This window comes from Syngnathoides biaculeatus, chromosome 13 (genome assembly GCF_019802595.1).
Source record: "Syngnathoides biaculeatus isolate LvHL_M chromosome 13, ASM1980259v1, whole genome shotgun sequence".
NCBI lineage: Eukaryota > Metazoa > Chordata > Actinopteri > Syngnathiformes > Syngnathidae > Syngnathoides > Syngnathoides biaculeatus.
The window spans coordinates 13,913,302-13,931,842 of record NC_084652.1 but is presented as its reverse complement, the minus strand read 5'-3'; the positions used below and the strand labels follow the sequence as shown (position 1 = coordinate 13,931,842).

General features: G+C 40.3%; 2 protein-coding genes across 2 annotated transcripts in view; one reads left to right on the top strand and one right to left on the bottom strand.

The window, feature by feature from the left end:
* Positions 1–3,316: 3,316 nt before the first annotated feature.
* On the bottom strand, positions 3,317–18,471 carry znf644a (zinc finger protein 644a). Its single transcript, XM_061838360.1, has 6 exons — positions 18,318–18,471; positions 6,824–9,260; positions 4,703–5,272; positions 4,310–4,435; positions 3,935–4,037; positions 3,317–3,524 (listed from the first exon to the last, which is right to left on the bottom strand). The coding sequence occupies exons 2-6, from the start codon at positions 9,255–9,257 to the stop codon at positions 3,320–3,322; spliced, it is 3,438 nt and encodes a 1,145-aa protein (XP_061694344.1). The 5' UTR covers positions 9,258–9,260; positions 18,318–18,471; the 3' UTR covers positions 3,317–3,319.
* The window catches only part of hfm1 (helicase for meiosis 1), a 39,419-nt gene continuing 24,793 nt past the window's right edge, over positions 3,916–18,541 (top strand). The window contains exon 1 of the mRNA XM_061838356.1: positions 3,916–3,940. Coding sequence (XP_061694340.1) covers positions 3,939–3,940 — 2 coding nt within the window. The 5' untranslated portion in view covers positions 3,916–3,938. The remainder of the gene's footprint in view (positions 3,941–18,541) is intronic.

Genomic DNA, 18,541 nt, shown 5'->3' with positions numbered 1-18,541 from the left:
TTTTGCATATAACACACAAGGTTTCAAACCAGACCAATTTTATTATCACTCAGACAATGCAAGGAAATACAAAATGCAGTTTTCAAATGACAATTCAGTTTATTAAGGCACAACAAAAAAACAAACCTTTCCGACCCTCTGTCAAAAAAGTAATTGCTCCCACGTTAAATCACAAAGTCACTGTGACAAACAAATTTGGGAAAGGTGAGTTTAATTTCACAAGCCACACCTAAACCTGATTACCACGATACTTTTTGAATCAAGAAATCACTTAAATAGAATGTCAACACAACCTGGAGTAGATGACAAGATCTCAAGAACCAAGGCTTCATGCCACAATTCAAAGAAATTCAAGAAGCTATGAGGAAAAAAAAAGTGAATGAAATCTATCAGTCTAGAAAAGGTTACAGAGCCATATCCAAGGTTCTGGGGCTCCAGTAAACCACTGTCAGTCATTATCCACAAATGGAGAAAACTGGGAACCAGTCATGCCAGGAGTGGATGACCAACTAAAATTACTCCATCCATGCATTACTCATCCAGGAAATCACAAAAGAACCCTGAACAACATCTAAGGACCTGCAGGCCTCAGTTCATGACTCTGGCCAATAATGGCATCCTAACCCTAACCCTAACCCTGTTTAACATTTACCCCAAAACATCTTAATGATTCTCAAGACTTTGGAGAAACATTCTGTGGACTGATGAGTCAAAAACTGAACTTTTTAGAAGCCGTGCAGCCCACTGAAATCTGGCATAAAATTGGCACATTTTATAAAAAGAACATTATGTTAAGTGATTGGTGGTCTGCAGCTCCTTTTCTACCTTAGGACCAGGACAACTTGCTGTGATTGAGGGAACAATGATTTGTGGTGTGTACCAGAAAATCCTGAAGGAGAACATCCGAACATCAGTCTGTGCACTCAATCCCAACCGCTCGCAACGATGCGAAACACACAAGAAAGTCCACCTCTGAATGGTAAAAAAATAAAATAAAAAAAGTTTTGGAGTGGCAAAGTCAAAAGTCCTGATTTAAATCTGTTCATGTTCAGCAGTTCATGCTAAAAAAAAAACCCTCGCATATGGCAGAGTTGAAATAATTCTGCAAAGAAGACGTTAACAAAATTCCTCCAGAGCGACGCAAGTCTCCTGTCACCAATTGACCCCTCCGTAGAAATTGCGTCATCCGCGTCGCTGACCTATCAGAGGCCAGAGATCTGCATAAACCACGTCCCCTTTTGCACCCGCCGTTCCCTCAGACAACGTTGCATGGTCCAGTATAGCTTTTGTTAGCGTTTTATCGCGTATTTGGGTTCTTTAACAATAGATATGGTTAAGAGGTGTAGTCACAAACTTTGTAATAGTGACGACAGGTATCCTGAAAGGCTAGTTGGTGGAGTTCAATTCGTACCCTTTCCAAAACCGAAGACCCAGTACGAAAAATGTCTTCAATGGATCAAACTTTGTGGATCACCGCATCATCAACTAAATCCATCTAATATCAACCAGAACAGATATGTTTGCACGAAGGTAATACGTCTCATATAAATGAATTAGCAGTTCTTCGCCTGCATTACGTAGCTACGTGTGAATGATTGACACACTTGATCTGTGTTGAGCGATATTTTGCGATGATCTGACTGCACAAACGTCTCTCTGTTCGGCGGCTCCCGAGCTAAGCAAAACCGGACTAGCGAGTCCTAAAAACCTTCGACGTGCACCGAGACACCAAGACTGAAGGAAGGATGTTTGAGGACACTAAAGTAGTGATTGTCATACTCGGTCGGGACTTGCGTAGGTTCAGCATTAATTCAAGAATAATTATTGAGGGGAGCGCGTGACGTTACACAAAGAAAACGAGAGAAACAAGCCTCGCCTTCTTTTCCTTCATACGGCGGTTCACAAACGGCTATACAGATACACATACAGATTCTGCACAGAAGTGTGATATGTAACACGAAAATAGGAAACTGTCAATGACGTATTCGTCTTTGGGTTATAATATATTATATTATGTGGCTTCTCGGTCTTCCTCTGACTCCGGAAAGATCTCGCGCTAATATCAATGGTTTCTCCGTCGATATGCATGTAAATACCATTGAAATAGCCCTCGCTGAAATACTTGAAGCCCTGGTGTCTGCTTTTCAACGATATTTCACTCTTCGCTAAGAATGCGAGTGAGAAATCAGCTGGTTAATCGGACAATTTCGCTCTAGTCTTTTCTTCCTGCGCTGTCATTTTTGCTATTTGTTTGTCTGAGGTTGGCACACGTGGGGTGACGTAACTTCAGGAGGCGTGGTTAAGTGCCCTGTACGGAATTACTTTGTCACAGAATGACTGAAAGTTTTGTATTATTTTGAATTTACATTTGAAAAATGCATTTTGTAATTCCTTGGGGTGCCCGAGTGATTTTAAAAATGGTTTGATGATTTGAAAGATGGATATGCAAAAAAAAAAAAAATCAGGAAGGGGGTGAATACTTTTTCACAGCACTGTACAAGTCAGAACTTTAATTACACACTCTGAGCCTTTCAGGTAAATAAACTTGATTTCATTTCATTTTGATTCAGCAGTTCATCTGTCTGAGCCTACCTTAATGAGAGGGGAAAAAAAACATGAATGAAGCAAAGTCAAGTTGTGCGTTTTTTTTTCTTTTATTTAAAACACAAATATTTTAAGCCTTGTATTTGTGATATAATACATTTCAAAATAAAATTATTTAAAAACTGTATATTTCATCATTAAATATTGTAGATGGGTGAAACGCATAAACAGCACTGGATGTTAGTTGTTTTTTTTTTTTTTAAAGAAATTAAATTTATTTGGAAACTTACTGAAATGCTTTTTTTAAAAAAAAGTTTCAAATAAATGTGCATTTTCTGTCTTTTTTTTTTTTATTATTTAGAATTTTCACATACGAATCACTTGAAGTACTCAAATTCCGTGCCATACAAAGTGCCAATGGGTTTATAACAATGGAGTAGAAACGTTTGTTTTTTTTAGTACGCTATATAAATTGATACAGTAGAGGTGCTCCCAAATTGTGAGAAAAGATTGAGGTAAAAGTTGTCTTCAAAAGACACGTACTGCATGAAACAAAACAGTCCCAATTGGAAGTGTACTCCAAAATGGTGGATGATGTAAAAACGGAAAAAGGGTATTATCCTGAATAACTGAAGGTTCTTAATGAAGAGCAATAGTGTACTTTTGGCCAGTACTTGTTTGACTAAAAAAAGTGAAAAATGTATATACACTTACAGTCTAGTGAAAATCTAATCCCCAAGCCCCCCACCCTACCCAAAAAAGGTGCCAAACATCTTCAGGAGGCGGTGAGTGCGTTGGTCGGCTGCAAGCTCTCCGGGTCCGTTTTGACGCAAGAAGCCAAGCCGGTGGTCGGTATCGAAGTGACCTCCATCATGCCCAGCCCAGTGTGAGGAACACCAGTGTTCATTATGTGCCTCTGTAAATGCTTGATCCAGTCCTCCTGGACAGACAAAGGACCCTGGAAGACCAGGTCACAGAACCTGGAACCACAAAAGCAACAGTAGCTGCACGCAGTACAGATCCATAATAATTTAGCATTTTTTTAGTCCAACTACTTTTTGCCTAAATCTACTTTAAACGCAAGTTGTTTTTTTTTTGTCTATGGTAGTAGGCTGTACTACTATATTTACAATATATATATATATTTGGGGCTATTTTTAAAATTATTATGTACCATTGAAATACAAACTGAAATTAAATGTATGTATTATTTAAAAAAACATTTTACAAATGAAGATTGGGTTGATTATCAGCCATGATAAAAAAAAAAAAATATGATGAGCATGAATTTGTATTACTGAAATTATTTTACATCCACATTTTTCCCCCCAGAATTTAAATGAATCTACGAATGACTTGATGAACAAAGGGGCAATGATGAAGACGTTACCTGCATGTAAGTCTGTACATTTCCTCTGGAGTTTGTGTTAACGGAGGCACCTTCTTCTTTGAGCTGGGCCTTAAACGCTGCCTCCTTGCTTTACAATCAAACTCTGAAAGAAAGCATTTGATTTCAAACTGCCCTTTAATGGAATGAAATCCAGTATTTTCTGGAAAAAAGATGGCTTGAAATTTGCACAAAAAGATGAATCTCAAGCAATCATTCTGCGTGATGCCACTTGATGTGAGACGTCATCCAAATGTGAGTACTGTAATTCCATTTTTGTTTACTCTAAATAAAATCCCCTTATGCAGGGAATCAAATAATTGTTTTAGTCACTTGTAATTATTACGTACTTTTTGTGACTTAAAACGGGGCACTTACCGGTACCCTCGAGCAAGGCCGTTCTTTTCCGTTTTGCACATGCTCGCAGATGGTTAGAAAGGCTAACGCCACTGTGGAAAGTTGCGCCGCAATGGATACACACCTTTCGGTTGAATTCACCTTTCTCTGTAAATGGTACATACACGTATCACCTAAACATCAACAATTCACCTTTAGCAGAATACTCAAGCCCTCAACTTTATTCCGGGTCCAGAAAAAAAATGGCGACGAGTGCTGATACTAGCAGAGGTGGGAAAAAGTACACTTTATAAGTACATTTTGCAAGCATCCATCAATTTTCCACACCAAAAACCTTGACAAATGAAGTGCATAAGTATGGGTACTAGATGTATGCCTCAAAATGACGGTGATTTCCTTTTCGAGGTTTCTCACCTGATATTGGCATTGGCAGTGAAGACGTGACTCTTGTTCCTGAACTCGGTTCACTGTTGGAGGAAACTGCTACCGAATACCTCGATATATTCAACATCCCCTTGGGTTTGCTGTCATCCTGGCACTTTCTCTTCTTCAGAATTCCTATTAATGCGCTCGTGTCTGTGAGTGACTCGTGCTCCTCGACCTTAGTCTGTATTTGCCTTTTGCCAGAGTCTGTTTCCAATACTGAATATGCAGGCATGAGTGGTTTGACATCAGCGCACACCCTTGAGTCTGTTTTATCTTGGGGGATTCCATATGAGGATGGTGTGAAATGATTAGCACCATAATGAAAATTATTTCGTCTTTTTCCTAGAATATGAACAGCTCTCAAATATTCCTTCTTGTTGCGCATCAACTCCTTGAGTACAATTATGGGGGATTTGTTCTTTGATAAATGGGCTCGACCAATCTTTTTGAGGTGGCCACGTACGTGGTTGGACTGTCCTTTCCTATTATCAAATACGTCGCCACATAACGGGCAGGAGTAGGTGTCTGTCTCCTCAGAATCAGGCTGCAACTGCAACACTGCAACAAGACAACAAAAAACAACCATTACAGAGCCTTTAAAGTGGGAATTCAGTTTTGTTTCTAAATACATTATACAGTACATGTTTGTATATAATAACGAAAACCTGCCAAGACTGAGACGAATCTACTACTGAATGTTGGCGATACCACGCTAACCTGTTTTCACCTTATCAGTTTTCCAGTTGTTTTGGGGGCATGGCTAAAACGAGGTGCAGTGATGTCCTTGGGCCCCAGCACCTTGGGCCCCTCTCTCAGTATTCAAGAACTTCAGCACCTTTGTTAGCATCAATGCTTATCTGTCGCAATTGCGGTTAGCTAGCTAGGTTTTTCTCCACCCTGAAAAAACATCTTCCCTTCAGATAGGATACACCCGTTGCCACTTTAGAACGCTTTGTTGCTGCCCATGTGTGCACGTCATTTAGAGAAAGATGGAAGCGTGAGAAGGGGCGATTATGATTAAGTCCAACTTGACAGCCAGTGCCTGGACGAGGGCTTTGAACCCAAGTACCTCATTGTCAGCGAGCTCTCAGTGCACGCACAACCTGCAGAGTAAAGGCTTCCTTATGCTTGCACAGACAGCGACCTGGCTGATCTTGCTGCGGCAGTTCGCCATTATACTTGAGCGCAAAGCACGCAGTTTTGAAAATTTACTGCAGTCGTCCTCCGAATCAGGGGGTGGCGCCACAGCTGGTATTGGTTAAGACACAACAGGGTGGAGTTACCGCTGCATTTTTTTTTTGGCCATTTATGGTAGCCGTTTTTACTTTCCTTTCTGGAACAAGGAAGAAAGCAACAACAATGGCAAATGGACCTAGATGAACAGATGTTTATGGTACAAAAATTCATTAAGAAGGCAGCTGTGTGGGGTACATCATCACAGCATAAGATGATGATCTCCGGTATTCTACGCGCAACAACAATTTTCGGCAATGTGTTCATCGCGTAATGCGACGCGAGTGCTGTCAGCCACATGATGCAATGCGGGTGCTGTTGGCCGCGCGAGCAGAGGAGTATAAAGAGCCCTTAAGATGGAAGAGTGGGGGCAGAAGGATTCAATTTAAGTCAGACTTGACAGGCAGTGTGTGGACCGGGGCTTCAGCCTGGCATGGCTACTAGAGGGTCTTGCATAGAAACGCCCCTGCAACGACCTGGTGGGATATATTCCAGATCCTGGACTTTTTAGGCGGACATATGAGTATTTTCACAACAAACGTACTGTAGTTACGTGTCGGCATCAGAAGGATGTTCACTAAAGTAGCATTCATTTTTCCAGATCATAGATCTCATATTGGATTGGCAGTTGACAGTTTTAGCAGGGCATGGTTTCAGCGCATTAAGTGGGCAAACGCACAGTGTTTTAATGCGCTGACAACGGATTATTTCACCAATTTGAGGTCTCATTTCATTTTGTTCATTTAGATTTTACATTAAAATTTGTCCCGGTTGTTAACAAAACATCTTTGGGTGTCAAATTTACAAGACACTTCTTTCTGGGACTTCACAAAATCCATTTATTTAATTAAACCGCCAAAATATATCAGCAGATACCTTTTTTTAGCTTCCGGAATGATGCTATCTTCCGTCTAACCTTCGGCCTGTCTTCACAAGCCACTTGCTCAGGAGTCAGAACGTGGCGTGCCGTGTAGGTCAGTCCAACCCTGTGAAGATGGCCTCTCACATGATTGGACAAACTCACTCCCGATTGGAAGACTGCTGGGCAGTACGGACAGTTCTTGCAGTCCAAGTCCACCTTTGGCGTGTCGCCCACATAGGAATCAGTCAATGGCACTGGGGACGTATCAAAGGCTTCTTGGAACACTTCCGTTTCAATGCATTCTTCTTTGATTTTGGGATCTTTGTCGTCCTGATCTTCTTTCTTCACTTTCTCAAAGAGTCTCTTTGATGCCTGCAGAGCACCACGTATGGACATTCTTCTGCTGTAAGTATAAATTATATTATGATTCTCTTGATTTACACCCTTCTCAAGATCATCTGCATCTTTAAAGTGGAAAATGTCTTTTTTGTTGCACTCTTCCTGATCTTGGTTTAGTCTCTTAGGGGTTGGCAAAGGATTTGGCGAGACAAAGCATGACTCTTGGTCAGACATGTTGCGATATGGTGTTGACATCTTTCTTTTGGATGGGGACTTCTTGACGGGCGATCGATCTGGGATGCAGTTGGGCCAACTGCCTTTGTTAGGAACTCTTTCAGCCCCATGTGATGATCCTCTGAGGCCATTTGTTGAGAAAGTTGTATCTTCCTTATCTGGTGACGCTGCTCCTTGATCAGAATTATTTACACATGTTGAATCATGAGCAGCTTTAATCTGTTCTGCAGTATTCTTTCTGTGTTTTTGTCGGGAAAGCAGAACATTAATGGATTTGTCCAGTTTGGATTCAGTGAGTTGGGACTTTAAACCTCTCTTGATCTTGTTATTTTTGAATAAATCTAAAATGTTGTTTGACTCAGCGGCAGAATCTCTTTTTAAAGAGACTTGATTCTTGATCATAATTTTTGACGTCAACTCTGCATCTTCTATGTGTGCGCAAGGAGGAATGTGAAGCTCTTCGGATGGTTGTGCGTCGATCTCGCCAAACTGCTCGACTTGGTATTCCTCAAACTCTAGTTGGTGGCGCCGCCAAAGGTGATTTTTAAAAATAGTTTTGCTGAAAGCTTTGTAAGTACAAATGTTACAGGAGAAGATATCGGAATCGTCGTCCTTAGTTTCTTTTTTAACAGCATAATCAGTGTGTTGTATAATGTGCCGCCCAAGATCAGCCCAACTCAGAGTTCTGAAGTTACATTTGTCACATTTAAAGAGTCTCTTGTCCTTCGCGTGGGTTTTTGCATGCTGCACAAACGTTTTGGGGCAGTTAGTTCCGAATGGGCACTGAGGGCAAAAAAGCTTTGCATCCTCGTGTTCATCATCATCAGTCCACCCTTTGAGTTTGTCAGGTATTGTTGATCGTTTTTCATGGTGTGTGTTCACATGCTCAATGAGTACGCTACTTTGTCTGAAAGACTCTCCGCATTCTCTACAAATAAAGGTTTTTGGCAAATTATTTGGCGGCTCTTCATGACTTTTCATATGGCGTTGCAAATGATGGCCCTTCTTGAAAACGAGCTTGCATTTTGAGCACGGGTAATGAGATGCTTTGTCTTCAGAATGGGAATTTATTGTGAGCCTGCCCTTAAATGGTGAAAGACCATGACTTGGGTTGTACTTGTGTGAATGTCTTCCAGGTGCACTGCGAAGAACTTGCTTGATAGCCTTCATGGTTCCATTGGGATAATTTGGAACATTCTCCGTCTGGGATGTCTGAAACTTGAATATAGTCCTTGACTGTCTGACATTGAGAGAAATGGACTCCACATGTTCTTTATCAGAAAAATCCTCAGATGACTTGTGAGTCAAATCAGGGTACAGGTCCTCTGAGGGATCTACCATCATAACCATGTCCATTTTCCGTTTCCTTCTACTCTGGCTGTTTCGAGACTGCAATTCCTTTTTCGGCTCTTCACCAGAAGAATCACTGTGGTTTTCCCACAAAAAGTGCATAAACTCTCTACGGGGGTCCCACTGAAGGTCACTTGTACTGCTTAAGCCATCTGATGAGTTTTCTGGTGATTGGACATCAAAATCCCAAATTCCAGCTGTATCTATTTCTTGCACAGTTTTTAACTGCGTTATGCTTTTTTCCTCATCTTTCTCCAACATTATGGTGTTGACTTCATCTGCCTGTGTTGGCTCGTGTAAAGAAAGTCCATTTCCCAAGCCAACTGGGGACAACATATCAGAGTTTGACAGGACATCTAGGACACTGGATTCCTGTTGGGAAGTTTTGTAAAAAGAGTCATTGGAAGGGGTTGATTCTTCTGCCATTTTCACTGGCTCTTGCAGAAGGATGAGGGCATTGATGTCGGGATCTGCATCTTTTTCATCTCCATCAACACCAGTCAGACATGACATTTCAGCTGCCATGACCTACAGAGGAAAAAAAAAATCAAATCAAGTCTAGGGCTGCACCATTAATCAAATTTTAATCATGACTACTATTTTGGCAGACACAATGTGATGAGGCCGATCATCTGGATTTTTTATATAAATTGAATGCGTGGCTGCTTCATTTGTACCAGTGCCCACAACCTTGTCAGATGATTAAGGCTTCATTAAGGCCTGGGACCATGCTCCAATTTTTGAATAAAAGCTTAAAATGCCATTAATGTCCAATGTAGTAATATATGAAGATTTCATTTTGAAGTTTGCCCTCTCACCACGTTAGAAGAGAGACAGCTTGTCACAGTAAGACACTATTAGCAATGTTAAAGGCTGCCTGGCGTTTCACTTTTTGGCTGACCTAACTGCAGCAAAAAAGTAATAATAATTGAGAAATCACAATTGTTGTGTTCTTTAGAGTTTGTGACTGTGCACGACTGACTAATCATCAGAAAAAAAGGAGAGGTATCCTTCCTTGACAATTCACTATATTGACAGATTTTCTAATGAAAAGTTGGTGTTTACACCCTACTGTCATGTTTTACCCATTAAATGTCCGTGCTTCCATAATTCCAAAGTTCAACCACATATTACACTTTATATTTATTCAGTTAGGCTTTGTTACAATAGAATTTTTGGAGTGTGTTTTTTTTTTTTTTAAATCAACTATCATTTATTCTCATTTATTAAGATGAATTTTGTACAGGGAAAGTTACATAGTTTGTTGAAAAGTGCAATAAAAATATCCCTCCATTATCCAAGCTGTTTATCCTCACAAGGGTTACAGGAGAGCAAGAGCTTATCCCAGCGAGCTTTATATGGATATATGATAACTATCCATCCATTTTTAGCCGCTTATCCTCACGAGGGTCGCGGGGAGTGCTGGAACTCATCCCAGCTGCCAATGGGCAGGAGGCGGGGTACACCCTGAACTGGTTCCCAGCCAATTGCAGAGCCCATAGAAACAAACAACAGTCGCACTTACAATCACACCTAGGGGAAATTTAGAGTGTCCAATTAATGTTGCATGTTTATGGGATGTGTGAAACCGGAGTACCTGGAGAAAACTCACGCAGGCACGGGGAGAACATGCAAACTCCACACAGGCAGGTCCGGGATTGAACCCGGGACCTCAGAACTATGTAGCCAACACTTTCCAGCTCATCCACCGTGCCGCCCACATGATAACCTTTCTGTGGAATTGACCCCTCCGTGGATATTGCGCAATCCGCGTCACTGACCAATCAGAGGCCAGAGATCTGCATAAACCAAAGCCCGTTTTTGCGTCCGCCATTTTCTCAGACAACATTGCACGGTCCAGTATAGGTTTAGTTAGCGTTTTATCGCGTATTTGGGTTAGTTAACAAAAAATATGGTTAAGAGGTGTAGTCACGGACTTTGTAATAGTGACGACAGGTATCCTGAAAGGCTAGTTGGTGGCGTTCGATTCGTACCCTTTCCAAAACCGAAGACCCAGTACGAAAAATGCCTTCGATGGATCAAACTTTGTGGAAGACCGCATCATCAACTAAATCCATCTAATATCAACCGGAACAGATATGTTTGCACGAAAGTATGCCCTATATTTGATTTTCAGTACATGTCTCGTATAAATGAATTCGAAGTTCTTCGCTAGCATAATACTGCTGCGTGTGAACGATTGACACACTTATTCTTTGTTTAGCGATATTTAGCGATGATCGGACTGCACAAACGTATTGATTTCTTGCTGGCTCGCGGCGGAATCTTATTCAGACTGTGTTTGCATGAAGATATGCCCTAAATTTGATTTTTAATACACGTCTCGTATAAATGAATGAGACGTTCTCCGCTAGCATAACACCGCTACGTGTGAACGACTGACACACTTATTCTTTGTTGAGCGATATTTAGCGATGATCGGACTGCACAAACGTGTCGCTTTCTTGCTGGCTCGGGGCCGAAGCTTAACCAGACTGTGTTTGCACGAAGATATGCCCTAAATTTGATTTTTAATACAGGTCTCGTATAAATGAATGAGACGTTTTCCGCTAGCATAACACCGCTACGTGTGATCGATTGACACACTTATTATTTGTTGAGTGATATTTAGCGATGATCGGACTGCACAAACGTGTCGCTTTCTTGCTGGATCGCGGCCGAAGCTTAACCAGACTGTGTTTGCACAAAGATATGGCCTAAATTTGATTTTTAATACACGTCTCGTATAAATGAACGAGACGTTCTTCGCTAGCATAACATTGCTACATGTGAATGATTGAATGAAATCAGAAGCATGGCGTCTCTCTCAGTTAAGAATGTATTGTATTTAGAATTTATAATATATCGTTGATTTGAATGAAATCAGAAGCATGGAGTCTGTCTCAGTTCAGAATGTATTGTATTGTATTTGCCATTTTTACTGTTTGTCTTACGTCAGCGCACGTGGTGTGACGTCACTTCAGGAGGCGTGGTTAAGTGCCCTGGGGTCAATTTTGTATAACATTTCTTGCTGATCGGCCGATCAGCTTTGTCATAATTCTTCGATCGAAGACATCTACTCTGTGTCGTCAAACATAGTATATCTGAATCCAAAAACTAGTTTATTTTTATATAATATTACTTGTATAGTATTTTTCTGGGCTTTCTGACACAGTACTGTAAATGTCCAATGGTCAATTAAAGTTATTTAAAAAATTATTTGGCGGCATGGGAGGAATAAGACTCCCAAAACAACATGACGCAAAATGCGCAGATCAGACGACAAGATAAATTTGCTCTTTCACGATTGCAGTATGTCAGACTACTTGCCATAAAATCTTGTGGAGTGTGCCCTGGAACCATTCGCGATTCAACGTTCGCGGCCGTGCATATTCGTGGATTTTGCTCTCCCAAGTTTTTTTTTTTTTAATTTACCATATTCTCACAATTGTGGAAGTCTTAAATTCTCTTCTAAATAGATAAGGTGCCACATTAGACATGGCGCCTGACAATGTGGTGCACCTTTTGTGCAAACTGATATTGTTGTGTGAATTGTACAACAAAGTAGACTTAAACACACTGGTTACACTGTTAGCAGGCATGCCAGCAAGTGTTTTAGTATGGATGTAAGTTACCATATGATGAGATGAACGAGTTAGTGAGGAACAATTGCATTTCACATCTGTAAGCGAAAGAAGCTTACATTTGCCTGTGTAGGCAGGTCATTACTGACGATGTTGTACACACTCCTGTCACATCCAAACTAAAATTATCACACTATAGAAAACAAACAGAATAGCATAACTAGCAAATAATTAAAAAAATAAAAGAATGACTTACGAAATAAATAACACAAAACATGCACTTTAAACACTATTTACATGCTCCCAGCATGCTTCGCGGCACTATGGAGAGCCTTAGTGCTGCAAAGCATGCTGGAAGCGCCCCACCTGTGCTCCGGACAAGCATCACTTTTTTGTTAAACTCCCATTTCATTTCCCCATTTTGCGGGAAGATATTCTCTCAGTTTGTTGGTTTCACAATGTATTGACCCAACATTAACGTCTGGCTGTTCCGTTACAAAAATGTTTTCAATTACATCGTTAATAGAACTGTTAACTGTTAAACAAGTTCTATAATTGTTATTGTAGGATACTCTTTGGTTAATTACTCAATTATTAATTCCATCATTAACTAAAAGGATTAATGAAACACTTCTACCACCCTTTGGTGGTTCACAAAAATATCAACAAACACTTCCTATGCCAATGTTACAGGAAGATAGTTTTCTGATTCTTCATTTTCCATTCTCCTCTTCTTAATTTGTTGATTACTCTTTTTTTTCTCCTCTCGCTCTTTTTTTTACAATATTTTTTTCTGATAATTGTTATATGACTCAATTGTTCAAAACGTTGATATGAGCATACTGATATTTTGGGCAATTTACACTTAAATCAAGAGAAAAGCAAGATTTTTTGAATAACTAAGCTTTTACTGGTTATATAATTGCCAAAAAGCATTTAAAGCAGGCATTAACTGTATCTTAAGACTGGCTGACCTATGAACTCATCGAGTGACAAGTCTATGTCTCCATCTCATGGTTGCATTGGTGTATTGTATTTTCAATTATTTTTTTTAGTAGGTCTATTCACTGTTAAGACAATTACTTGAGCATTGAGAGAAGACATTTGTAAGTCATTCATCAATTTCCAACATTGGATTTTATGAACATGTTTCTGATTGACAACTATTCACTTTTTTTGGCATCTTCAGTCTTGATCATTTTCATTCCTCGTCTCTATCTGGATGGTAGAGGGAGGTGAGGGAAGGCCCAGCCAACAACATATAAACAAAAATATGGCCACACCTCAAAACTTTGACCTGATGGAGCAAAGCCAATGCCATATTGGGATTCAGCACATTGAAATTGTTTTAAATCAGATAAAATAAATAATCCACAATAGATTTGTTGACCAATGTTATTAGGGCACATCACACAATACTGAACCACAAAAAGTATTAAATGCCTGATTTATTGTTATTATTTATCTTTACGAGTGGGGTCTGTCACGTAAAATATCTTTGGATTTTAAAAACCCTTGTGTGTGTACCAGACGTAGGTGCTCAAGTTTTATTTTTACAAAGTTACATTATATTAATCAGTATTTTGTGCTTCAACACTGAGATGCTATAAAAAGATTTTGTTGACTGGGTTTAACCCACAGCTGCACTAGATTTACTAATAAAAATTATCATACTGAGATACCTGTATTCAAATAAAAAACAACTGATCATTTTGATGCACCCTCTTTTCTTAATGTATTGGATTGTGACTCGTTTTCGGCAGATCCTCAGAAAAAGCAAGTGATTCCAGTCCCCCAAAAATTTGTTCAAAGCGTAAGCATACCCTAAACTCGGGCTCCTCAATTAATCAAATTGTAAACATAATGGGGATTTTGCCTGCCATTATTAAATGAGTCTGATTGTCTGCAGTTTTTTTACATCTTACGAGCACTGCTGCAAGTGAAGCAATTTTCATATGTAGCAGTCAGCAACCTAGTCAGCCAGCCAACAGGGGGCGAACGTATGGCAAAGGGGGCCGGAGAGCGCCAAGCACAGTGCTCCTGGACCAACTTCAAAATAAAAACCTAAAATGTCACTGACGTCCTGTGTGATAACATAAAGCGACTACAGGTATTTTGAAGATGGCTGTCAGGATATTGGCGGAGAGGCGCCATGTCAGGGTAAGACAGTATGACCAATCGCAGTAGGGGCTTCCTTGGCTTAAATTTTTTAGCTGGACTGGCCATAATAGGGGGAAAAAAAGGAGTAAAAACAGGGGGAAATAACTGACGAGTTCATTGAAAGTTCATGACCACGTACCACAGACCAACTGTCAAGAGGAACAATTAAGACATACCCATCTATCCATCCATCTCTCAATCCATTTTCCATACTGCTTAAGCTTGTGGTTCCGATTTCCTGACTGACCCTAAAAATTCCCGCCGACCCCAACATTTTTACACCACGTAATGAATATGTCGGGCGTGGTTCCCCACGACCACACGCGCATTTGCACTTGGCGTTAAGTCAGGTGTTTGACATGGCGTTAGGTTGCTATCAAAACAACAAGCTCGAACTACGTAGAAACGACATAAAGGGCACATTAAAAAATGGGGTGGGCGCACACAATTAAAATGCTCAATGCCATAGTTTGAAAGCAGCCGTGGGGGCAGCGGAGGGGCCGTGTGCCACTTCTTCGTCCGCCCTGGTGCACCCTCATGTTTTGTATTTAAACGGGAAATCCAGTGGTTTGCATTAAGAATGTATCCAATAGGTCATGTAATATGTACTTTATCTTGACAATGTGATGTTAAATCCTCTCTCATTTAATAGTGTTTTGAGAAGATTTTTATCGACAATTACGAATTTTCAGGGGCGCTGCCATTTTCGCGAGTCACATGACCTACGTGGGCGTATGTGACGTGTTACGTGCCGTTCCAAACGCTCGATTACATGGGACACCATTTATGCCCATCCCTGATTCCTTGGATTTATCCTCATCTGATGAAGAAATAGCAGAATCGGTTGATGTTGGTTTTCACAAGCGCCTGCTAGCGTAACTGCCCCATCCCATTGTCATAGCGTTACTGGGCCATATCATGTCAAGTTACGTTTTCATGTTTTGCCATGTCTGATTTTTGACATTTTCATGTTTTTGGGACCAAGCCTTCATGAATTTTGATCTTGTTATGCACGAGAGACCCTGAATTAACGTGAACTGACAAGAGAATGGCAGCACCAAGTGCTGGAGACGGAGTAAAAATATATAAAAAAAAAACAAAAAACTACCGACCCTAGTTCTGAAATGTAGGAAATCAGAACCACAACATTTTTTAGGCCTTATGCTCATGAAAACCCATCCTTGACAATTCACTATATTCTATCCATCCAACCATCCTTCATCTGAACCGCTTATTCTCACAAGGGTTGTATTTTGAGCAGGAGGCGGGACCCACCCTCAACTGGTCGCCAGCCAATCGCAGGGCACAGTGAAACATCCATTCACAATCACACCTGAGGCCAATTTAGAGTTACCAATTAATAGATGTTTTTGGGATGTGGGAGGAAACCGGAGTGCCCAGAGAAAACAAACGCAGACATGGGGAGAACATGAAAACTCCACACAGGTGGGGACAAGATTTGAACCCCAGTCCTCAGAACTGTGAGGCAAACGCTCAAACCGGTTGTGCCACCAATTTACGATATTGACAGGGATTTTAAAATGAAAAGTTGGTACTTGCAGCCTAATTTTATTGGATTTTATGCATCAACTGTATTTGGTTGGATTAAGTTACAATTCGTGATTGCACTTTCTCAGAGCAATTTATTCAGTAAGCCATTGGTAGATGAAGTTTTTGAGTACCTGTATAGTTTTTTTTAAATTATCAGATCTCTTCAATCAATCCATCCACCCATCCATTTTCTGAACCGCTTATCCTCACAAGAGTCACGGGAGTGCTGGAGCCTATGCCACCTATCGTTGGGCAGGAGGCGGGGTACACCCTGAACTGGCTGCCAGCCAATCGCAGGGCACATGGAGACAGGTAACATTCACACTCAAAATTACATTTCATGGCAATTTAGAATCTTCAAATAAAGCATGTTTTTTCTAGGAATTTTTTTTTTTGGGGGGGGGGGGGTTGAACCCCAGTCCTCAGAACTGTGAGGCCAATGCTCTAACCAGTTGCTCCACCTTATCAGCTATCATTTATTCTTATATAATGATTCATTTCACATAAAACTGTGATATTGTTGGATGTAAACTAGTACAATAAAAACTGATTTTTCCCTAAATGAGGGCTAACTGACTAATTGATAATCATGATTAGAATACTGATCAAATTTCATCATAACTATTATGTTGGCCATCATCATGTAACCCTATCCAAAGCTAATATTTATTTGAAAATCCTTCTCATAAATGTACCTTTAAAGATAAACACTACTAAAATGCATTGGAAATGTGTACATACTTACAAACTCTTCACTTCCACGAACAACTCTAGCTCTCTAACACACAGAGACCCTAGAAAATCCAGACTTGAATCTGATTGAAATGCAGAGACATGACCTTAAAAAAAAGCTGTTCATGCTGGGAAAACCCTCAGTTTTGCTGAATTCAAACAATTCTGGAAGAATGACTAGGTCAAAATACTGTAACTCTGCAGAGATATGAAAGACTCCCTGCCGACTATCGAAAACGCCTGATCTCACTTGTTCCAGCCGAGGGTATCCCAACCAGTTATTGGGTTTTTGGGGTCATTACTTTTTCCCACAGTGCCAGGCTACTTAGAATTTGAGTTTGTTTTTCCTTAATACTTACTACTTTACTATTAGCCGTGGTTTTGACACCATCTTGTGGTATCTTAGGGCATTACAGAAATATCACAAAAATACAGAGACCCTCGATAAGTGAATCGGTAAATTGAGAACCGTGGAGAGGGAGTTATTTACTGTATCACCAACTAACAATGTGAATTACATCTCATTAAATGTAAAATACCAGAAACTTTCTCAGAAGCGTGCTTGTTATTGGCACCCCGAATACAGTTGTCAATCTAAAGGCAGTGATTCCCATCCACTGTGCGTAGGAAATTATCCAATTTCATGCATTTCCTCCCAAATATTTTTTTACGAGTAATAATATACGGTTACAAACCTATCTATGTTACCAACATGTTGTGATGGGCAGAACAATTGAATGCTCTTCCAATAGATGGCAGCCTATACACAATTCATTTATGCATGCACTTTTGCGACATTTTAGTTGGGTGATGTGTCGTGAGATTTTTTTGAATGTAAAATATTTGCCCTGGCTCAATGAAGGTTGGGAAACGCATTCAAATTAACTTTTCATTGTTTTGTTTACAACCTTTTTTGTGTACTTTTCTTGTTTCTGACCAAAAAAAATGCAGAATTGGAATCAGGTTATTCAAGCATTGCTGGTCCATCAGCTGTTACAATGTTTAACAAGAAAGCGTAGGATCAAATACAGCAAAAATGACCATGCCCTACTATTTAATTGGAACCATTTTTCTGAAGAAGACAAGGTCGAACCAGAGAGGTATTGGAACCGAAGGGCAATAAATGTGTCATAACAATTGGATGAGGCACAACAAAATACGTGCAATACTTCCACACAAAATAGTGAATGGACAGATGACATGAATGTTTTTCACTAAACGCCCGTGAATTTTGTTTAAAACTAAAACTTTCGTCACTGTAGTTTATGGATGTTCACCAGCTCAGTGTAGTTTAGATACGTTTGCAGACAAAGCCTGTCTGCTAGCCGATGGTTTCACTATGTTTCTTGAAAAATACGTCATGTTTAGCATCAATATTCGCCCGTGTTGTTGGATGCTGCTTGGCTGCAGAGCATTTCCAACAAGGCTGCTTGCTTCATACCCCCCCAAAAACCTCATTACCTAGGCTAAACTGGAGCTATTGACAAAACCCTCATCGCCACATTCGACAGGAATATCAAAGAAATGCTGGGAGAGGGAAAAGACAAGCGCACTTTACCCCACAACGGTGTAGATGGAGACTGGAGACAAGGAATTCCGTGCATTTGATAATTTCTGACTTTCGTCTTCCATCTACTTCACAGTCGCCATTTTCCGTGGTGGTCTGGTGTGGCACAGATCATTGTTTTTAAAAATGGGTAGCTGTGCATGTGTCTCCCTGCCCGGCGGTAAAGCCAACGAAGTGACAATTAGCGGCGTTTAAACGAGTGAGAAATTGACATA